This window comes from Limulus polyphemus, unplaced genomic scaffold (genome assembly GCF_000517525.1).
Source record: "Limulus polyphemus unplaced genomic scaffold, Limulus_polyphemus-2.1.2 Scaffold212, whole genome shotgun sequence".
Taxonomy (NCBI): Eukaryota; Metazoa; Arthropoda; class Merostomata; order Xiphosura; family Limulidae; genus Limulus; species Limulus polyphemus.
Genome location: NW_013665822.1, coordinates 272,967 through 282,345, shown reverse-complemented (window position 1 = coordinate 282,345; position 9,379 = coordinate 272,967). Strand labels below are relative to the sequence as shown.

Genomic DNA, 9,379 nt, shown 5'->3' with positions numbered 1-9,379 from the left:
ACCCGGAGACAAGGTATGATTTAATAATCCCAGGAAGACCAAAGGGAAGTCTCCTAAGTTGTCATCTCCATGGGAAGGCCCATATGACATAGTGGATCGTCTCTCAGACGTGACTTTCCGGATAAAATGTGGTCGGCGAGGTAAGCCAAAAGTGGTGCATGCCAACAGGCTTTGGCATTATCACGGTCTAGGACATTTCAGTTGGGACGAAGTGAACAACAGAACAAATGACGCTGCTGAAGACGTGCCACCTGAAGAGGCCACCATCGAAGAAGAAACTGTACTCAGTTTTGAGAAGGGAAACGGTGAAGCTCTTGGTGAAGTTACTACCATTGATGTGACTGTTATCGACGATTGAACACTTCCTGATGAAGCAGATGAACCCCATATGAAGCAGAAGCCAAGAAGACGGAGACCAGTACGGAAGAAGATATGTCTCGTAAAATTAAGAGACTTTGTTGAATTGTAATTTTGTGTTTGTAATTCTGTACATTTAATTAAGTTATTGTTAATTGTTATTGGTTTATTGTAAGTGGCTATTGTTCGGGACAAACAATACTAAGGAGGGGACAGTGTTGCGTCAGCGAGGTCACGTGACTAGTATCACGCCACATCCTTCTCGAACCTTCGTGAATTATCGGGAGACTACTAGATTGGGGGTAGTCTGATATATATAAGACGGTCACAACGTGACGGAATAATGAGTAATTGAACTGCAGTCAGAGAGAATATTGTTGAGCAAGTGAGACGTTCGTTTGAATTGTAGCGTTTGTTATAGCGCGATTGTTAAAATTAAGTGTATCGCAAAGTTATATTCAAAAAGAATAAACCAGTTTTATTTAAGAAAGGACTTGTGTCGCTAAAGTTTCGTCGGAACGAATTTACGGAAAATTAACTAACCAACGGAGACGTAACAATATTTCTTTGTTGACATCTTTCTTCGTTAATATGGACTTTCTCAACTCCGAATCATGTGAACATATTGTAAAGGTTTAGCTTTGTATAATGTTATAGGGTGTTTCAGTAATAATTGAGCGAATTAAAACAGAACTTTGGTGAGTTCAGTTGTAAACGTACAGCACAAAGAGCTTTTGTTATACTTATAAATAGTTTCTTATAATTATATGTTAAATAGAACAATTTTGTATTGTTACGACAGCGGAAATCACGTGACCCTGATAACACGTCATGAGATTTTAGAAAGATCATGTCGGTACGTGAAGCCTCGAGTGTTCTCCAGACGCCCTTTATTTAGTATATAAGCCGGTAATTAAGAGACGGCAATAGTTGTTGTATAGCAGACAAAGAGATTGAAGATATAGACGGACAATTGAGTCATGCGCGGTAGTAAGTAAAGTGCGTGAATCGTTGTAAATTATAGCATGTGTTTAAGTTAAGGTGACTGTGGAAATTAAGTGTATTGCAAAGTTGAATTGAGAAAAAAATAAACTAGTTTTATTTGAGAAAGGACTTGTATCGCTGAAGTTCTTCGGAAAGAATTTTCACGGTAAATTAACAAACGACCAAAGACATAACAATACACTTCTTTAAGAAGTTTTTATTTATGTTTTATTGTGAGAATAAAGATTGTTTCACTGTGCTCAAATATATGTCAAATTGTTTCTTTGCTTCAGACTTTATCTGTTGAATGCTGGCGATATATACTCACTTTACGCTTTTGTATGGTACTGTTACGACAGCGGAGGTCACATGACGCTAGTAACACGTCATGCACTTCTAGAAAATTCATGTCCCTTCTTGAAGCCTCGAGTGGTTACTAGATGTACGGTATTCTTGTATATAAGACCGCCAAGATGTGAAGGCAACAATGTAATTGAACTGCAGACAGAGAGAGACTGACGATTGAGTTGAGCACGTGAATCGTTTGTTGTGAATTATAGCGTTTGTTATAGCGTGACTGTGGAAATTAAATGTATTGCAAAGTTGTATTCAGAAAGAATAAACCAGTTTTATTTAAGAAAGGATTTGTGTCGCTAAAGTTTCATCGGAAAGAAGTTATACGGGAAATTAACTAACGACCAGAGACGTAACAGTACTTTGCAATTTTTCAACTTACTGAAGCTAATAAGCAATAAAAATATTTCTGTTCCATTTTCAAACAAAGTGGCTGAACGTTTGAAGTAAAAAACAAATAAACACAATAGTAGCGTCAACATTAAAAGCAGCCATCCAGTGTCGTTATGAGTTGAACAGGAAAAATGTACCTGCACATTCTCCTGAGCTGGATGTTCATATGAAGGAAAGATTTAAACAAATAAAAAATGAATGCTACTGCTATTGACCACGCCGATATTCCCTTGTTTTCGGAACCTGAATAAATAATCTTAATATCTAAATGCAAAGTAAAAGCTGAGGTTTTTCCACATATAAGATCATAGTTGCAATTAGTACTAAAAATGAATGGCTGTACTACTCTTTTGTATGTTACTTTATAATCTCATGGAGAATATGTTCCTTTATTTTTCTTTATGAATAAACACTTTTTGTTGAAACTTTGTTTCTTTTAAGGCAGAGTAAAAATAGGCTTCTACATGTGTTATATGATCATATTTGCAACTGAGGCTAAAGTAGCTGTAATTTTCATATTTTTAATTTATCTTTTTCGTATTTGATGCTTAAAATGATCCAAACGGGTTTTGCTAGTAGAAAACATAAAATACTGTACATATATTTAAAATATGTTTTAAATAAGCTACACTAGCTTAAGGGCAACTCATTTATTTTCTAGAATATTATCAGTTTTTAATTTTTTTTTATGAACAGTCCTTCAACCCCTGGATTAAAAAACTGAGTGAAAGCTCTGCCATTGCTAATACGTTTATGCTGTTGTAGCGATGCCTACAAATAATTTTGTTCGTACTCATAGAATTTGAACTCACATTCTTTAGTTTTTAGGCCTAACGAGTGAGTGACTAGGGTGGCAGTGGAAACGTTATCAGTATTAGATAATACATTTATTTTGCAGAATTTAATAATCTACATTTTCTTTGAAGAATGAGTATTGCCACATTAAAAAATAAACCGGAAGGATTTTCATCGACAGGTTAGTTTTATTTATTTACTAATGTAGGCTTAGCCAGGTCAACGTCATAATTGTGACATCAGTTTTCGAAATCAGGGCAAAATTAACCTACTCATTGGCTGCTTCTATTATTTTATTACATATAGTAGTAGTGATTTGTAGAAAGGAGCAATTACAGCTACTGACTTATAATCAGCATGTCTGTAATGCTATCAGCAATTCTACAAGCAACAGAACATTGCCTCAGTGCCTTGAGTGGTTTGTTCACTACTATTCAAGTTACTTTTATGCATTCATGCTATTGAGTATGTTTCTATGTTGTATGTGATTTATAACTTAATTGCACTCTCTTGGACTTGCTATAATTAGATATCATTATCCATATATTACCATAATTTTCCAAATATAATACATATGCTCTAATCTTTATGAACAAAGAGACAAATTTGTCTTATCTCCATAAATAATACACATCTAGACTTGCAATACTGAGGTAAAAATAAACATTTCATGACAAGAATGTTAGAGTGTATGTATAATCTCAAATTGTGTGTTTGCTGCAGTGCTTATCTTTGCAGTTGTGGCCAGGAAATAAACATTGTCAAAATGTTGGAGAATTTGAAGGTTTTACTGAAAATGATTTGTAGTTCTGAATATCAAACGTGATATAGCAATAACTAGTTTTGTATTTCCAAATATTTTTAAGTGTACATGTAAATATATCTTAAAGGTCACAAGACTTCTGGATCATTTTATTTAAAAAGTATGTTTAAAGATACTGAAAAATAATGGAAATGGGAGATAATTAATAAGACTTACTATTGAGACACAACATTTTGAGTATGTACGCATTATCATTGACAACATGTGTCAAAAAAGGTCTGGGCTGGCTGTAATAAAAAAATTGTTAGCATATGTTATATGCTCCCTAATTTTTATATAAAATTTTAGTGAAAACAGTTGCATATTATATTTGGAAAATTGGTAGTCTAACTAACCGCTTGATCCAAATCATTCTGTAGTACCTCAACATCCTCAATTGTGCCAGAAATACCCAAGAGCGTAATATCATCCACAAACTTTACCAATATACCCCTGTCAGTATCATTAATGTAAATAAGAAAAGTCCAAGGACTAAACTGAGGTATTCACTAGTAACAAGAGTCCAGTTTGATATGACTATTAATAACAACTTATTGTTTTTCTCAACCATTTATTCTACACTGTAGTTTCTAGTTTTTTCTCAACCTCCATTTATGTGGTTTAGATAATACTTAAATAATCGTGCGTGGTACCTTATCAAAAGCTTTTTGAAAATTACGTGTACTCAGTCCACCCTCACTTTCTGTCATCCAGATAACATGTAACATCCTTGAATGAAACTGATGTATTTTGAGAGGTTTTGACTTGGTTTTCATAAGTATACTTATCAATTTCCTTTCTGGACACATAATTTTTAGCCTTTATTAAAAATGGCTAAACATCATTTTTAAAAAAGTTCATTAAATAAATCGGAAATAAACCACTCATGAAAAAGTGTTTGCATCTAGTATTATTCACTATGCCTTAGTTAAAACAAAGTTATTTATTTTTGTAGCTAGTATTATTCACTAGGCCCAAGTAAAAAATCAGTTATATCTACTTTCAGTAAAAGTCAAATGTTTTTAAAGTTAATTTCTGAATTTTCAGTTTTAATTGTCAACAATTTTATATTGAAAACTGGAAATTAAAATATGTGTAAGCAATAAAAACAACCTTTGGGATCAGTCAAGGCAGTCTACAGAAAACTTGTTTAGCACTTGTACAGTACCTCAAGTTTTTGGTAGCATTAAATAATCTAAGTTGTAAAGAATGCTTTATGAAACAACCAAACATTATTCATTGTCAATTAGTACAGGATAACATATTTTATAAATGGAAAACCATCAGTGTGTTAAAAAAGTTGTCTAATTCCTAAATGCAAAATCATAAATATTTAGGGTAAATCTCTGGCCTCCCAAGTCATAATGATATTCCTACAGTTCCTATTGTTACAAGCATGATTAAGATTTGACACTGAACTTGGTTTTTTACTTGCTGTTTGTCAGTTCATTATACTTAGATTTGGATATTTTTAGTACTATACCAAATACTATGGCATGTATTTTTGTGGTATTAGCAAATTTTTGCAAATTAATAATATCAAACATATATTACACGCTATGTTAAATAATTATTTATTGTTCTCTCTACTTAGACATTACATTCAGTTATGGATTATTTTCTCTACAGTAATCATATCTTTCACCCTGTATTATATTTAATGAGTTTAATACCATTAGTAAACTTTAACACAAAAATATAACCCTAGTGCTTTTGAAAGGTCCACCTTTCTAAAGCACTCTGGTTATAGTGTATCATATTTTTTTGTTAAATGGATTTCTAGAACCTGCATGTTTTTCTAACATCAAGAAATTAGTAAACTTTAATTATGACTGTTATTATTATTAATGTAAATAAAAAAAAGGCCTAAGCACTGACCCATAAGGTTTTCCATGAGAATAAAAGGGCCCAACTGCTCTTCCACTAACTTACAAAAATGTGAAGTCCAGGATTTCAAAATCATAAATTTTGAAGTCTCATTCAAAACCTTGGTGGTCTCAGAATGCTGTACTGTATACAAAATGTAATAACCTTGCAGCTTTGTCACATTGCATATTTCAAAACAGATTAATTGGACTGGAAATCTATTTACTATTTGTCTTGTTTATTTGTATATGTGTAGTGTTGCTCGGAACACATCTGAGAAGTGTCTTATGAACAGTGCCGATGTATTCTGAATATTTCATGAAGTTATGAAAATAACTGAATAAACGTAAGATATCTCATTATGCCAATGGTATAGATTGACTAGCAAAGATTGTGTTTTACTCTTGCAGCCATCACAAGTGAATCATAAGGATTCAAAAGACAATTTAAATTTTTAGGCCATGACACAAAAGGAAAATTCTGGATGTATAATACACTAGGACATCCACTAATGGAAGCAATGTCCAGTTTGACTAGACTCATATAATAATTTTTTTTCTTCTCTCATCCATCCACCATACAATCCACTTAACTAGTCATTCTCTAACCCATATCAATATTATTTTCTTAGGTAATTATTTGTGTGGCACCTTAAAAAATGTTTTAAATCTAAGTACAACAAGTTTACACACTTTCCATAATCCAGAAAACGTCTTTTTAAAAAAGAAACCAGATTAGTAAAGAAAGATCTCCCATTGTCATGACTCAAGAAAATAATCAATTAATCAAAAGTAGTGTTTACAATTGTTACTAATTTCAATTATTCCAACTGTACATCTTATGTAAGAATAATCAGTTAATTAAATGTAATCAGCCAATGAGATCAGTGATTAACTGCTTATCATATTATTTTAGTTGCCCAAGGAAGGTAATTTGGTAATAAGAAAAGCTGTTGAAAGATACGTAAAAGTAGCATGTTCTTTTTTTTTTTTTTAACCATGAAAAAAAAAGTTATGTACAGCAAAACGTATAAGAATGTTATAACATTCTGTCATATTGGAAATTAGTTTTGATTTTAATAAAATGCTAACTTGACAAAGATATGTCTATAAATTCTGTAGTTAAATTTTATTTATTTGAATGTAAGTTTATAATTTTTGAGTCAGCAATGAACTGGGAACTAAATTTTGAAAATACTTATTTTTAATGATTTATCTTGTCCTGTACACTGTGCTTCCTTAAGCAGGATGTTAATGTGGGTGTTATCATAGGTAAAAATAGTTTATGAAACACTTCCAGTTGGGCTAGTTGACTAGTTATTTGTTGGGTTTAATTGTAATATTTTTCTGATAACTTGTGTAGAATCTATGTAATGGTGGTGTAGATAGTACTGTACATTGCACAGGGAAAGGTATTTGGGGAATGGATTTTTCATCTCTTGGAGCCCAATCTCATATAGCAGTGTTTATGTTTTATTATTTTGTGTGAATTTCTTAATTTTTTATAGACACTTGTAATACTAGTACTTTTATCCAGTTGAGTTTTAATACTTGCCCCTTGTACCCAGGTTTTGAAAGCATCACTAAATCTGATGCCTCTTACTAGATAAATTGATCAGTTTTTAATTGTAATCAGACCAATCGACTCAAAGTTTATTTAGTACTAGAGGTGTTTGGTGAGTATAATGTGTTGTGAAATAGGTTTAACCTCATAGTCATTAAAACTCTATGCACAGCTAATTGATTCATTCAGAATTCTACGTACATAACCACATATGTGAGTAGTCTAGGCAGGTCTCTTAATTGTTTTAATTACTTTAAATACACAACATTGCTTTTAACTTTTATAAACAAAATACCACAACCAGAAAAAAGTTTCATACACGAAGCACAAGTTTCCTCTAGTGAAGATTATTTTGCATTCTTGACTTAGTTTGTGAATTTAGAACTAACTTAAATCCCCCAGTATCTTGAGAGATTGCTTAGATCAAGAATAAACATATTGTTAACAGCAAGAGCACAAGACATGATTCTGTGCAATTTAATCACTGTAGGTTTTTGTTATACTGATTTCTAACATTACATATTTCAAACCAGTTTGTAATACTAGATTAATTTTGTTAATGTATATACTGTTATAGTTATGATCTATATAGTTAGTTTACTTTTAATGAGAAGCTCATAATACCTTGATTTAATGCAGGTCATTGTAAAAGTGAAACTACCAATATTAGTCACAATGTGTTTGTCCTCAGGATTTTAATAATATTGATATGGAAGGAGATCTAGAAAATTAAACGTGAAGAAATATGACAACCAATGTACAAGGCAAAACATAAGTATTTACAGTTATGGTATTTTATCTACTAGGTAATGTATATGTTAGGGCCTTTAAGAAGCGAAACACATGGATCTAAAGGAGAAGGGTCTGTAAGATAGGAATTTATCCCACTCTTTGAATTTCATTTTTTTAATATATATATATATATATATTATATTCACATTATTCCATATATTTTGAAAACCACAAAAATCACCAAAAATTGCTTTTAACCATTATTAACTCACCCATAAATATTGCACATTTCACAGTTTATTTACACTAAGTATTCACATTTGATTTTCACTCATTGTTTGATTCATTTGAAGTGTTACTGATTATTTTTGTAGTATTCTAAACACCTTAAGACATGGAACTTATAAGCTGCTTTGTGAACTTTGCACCATTTGAATTTCAAGAATCAAATTACTGATACTGTGTGTGGATAGTACCCACATTATAGGTTAATCACTCTGATTATGATGCTGAATCCAAAGAGAGTACACTTCAATGGGTATGCAAGACAACTTTAAAATACATGAGTAAAACTTAATTGAAATAAAACATTTAAAAACTGACTAGTTTTGGTTACCACAGGTGATCATCAACAGAGGTACAAATACGCCTTACTTGAAACATGGGGATTGAATCTTTGAATGGAGAAGATGATCCATTTCACTACAGGGTCGCATGTCATACAGTCCATCATCCAATTGGTGTTTTTGTGTATATGATGCTGCCTGCTTTAGTTGACATAAATCCAGTGTCAATGACCACAGACATTCTTCAGACAGTTTTGGAAAATCCAAAGTCAAATCATCTGCCTCAATCTTCTTCATTCTAAACTTTCAGATTCTACAGTTTGAGTATGTATTGTGTGACAGCAGAATCAGCTAGCATGTTTTATATGAGAACATGCTGATAGCAGTTGCAGTGAACACTGATAGTTCTCACATAATTCTCTGTGAAAGGAACCTGCATACTGATGAATACGATTTATTGCTTCTATCATTCAAAGTACTTTTTTAATATGGTTTTAAGGATTACATTCCTATTTATATTGTAGAATGTTCATTCATTACACCCGTTTGAAAAAAAAAGCATTGTGGTTTTCACATCCAGCTTAAAGAAGATCCAATGCATCCCTTAATCCTATTTCCACAATAGCCATGCTATGTTGTATCAGAGTTTTCTGTATCATTTTAGAATATATGATGAGTTCTTGCTGCATCATTATTTTGACCCTCAGCAAGATAGGACCAAGGTCTGACACAATATGTATATACGCTTGTTCAAGGTAATCTGGGAGGAGGAAAGCGTTCCGGAAGCATGGGGTGACTCGATTATCATCCCAGTGTACAAGAAAGGCACGCGTGGTGATTGTGCCAACCACCGGGGCATTAGCCTTACACCAGTTATAAGCAGGCTGTTAGCTGCTCTTTTACTGCACCGACTCACCCCAGATAGAGAAAAGGGTATAAGAGAGGAGCAAGCGGGATTTAGACCCGG

The 9,379-nt window shown here is 32.5% G+C and overlaps 1 protein-coding gene across 1 annotated transcript in view; it reads left to right on the top strand.

Moving 5' to 3' along the window:
• The first annotated feature begins 2,843 nt into the window (after positions 1–2,843).
• Positions 2,844–9,379, top strand: part of LOC106478446 (cytohesin-1-like) — a 64,467-nt gene continuing 57,931 nt past the window's right edge. Inside the window, exon 1 of the mRNA XM_022382038.1 lies at positions 2,844–3,064. Coding sequence (XP_022237746.1) covers positions 3,016–3,064 — 49 coding nt within the window. The 5' untranslated portion in view covers positions 2,844–3,015. The remainder of the gene's footprint in view (positions 3,065–9,379) is intronic.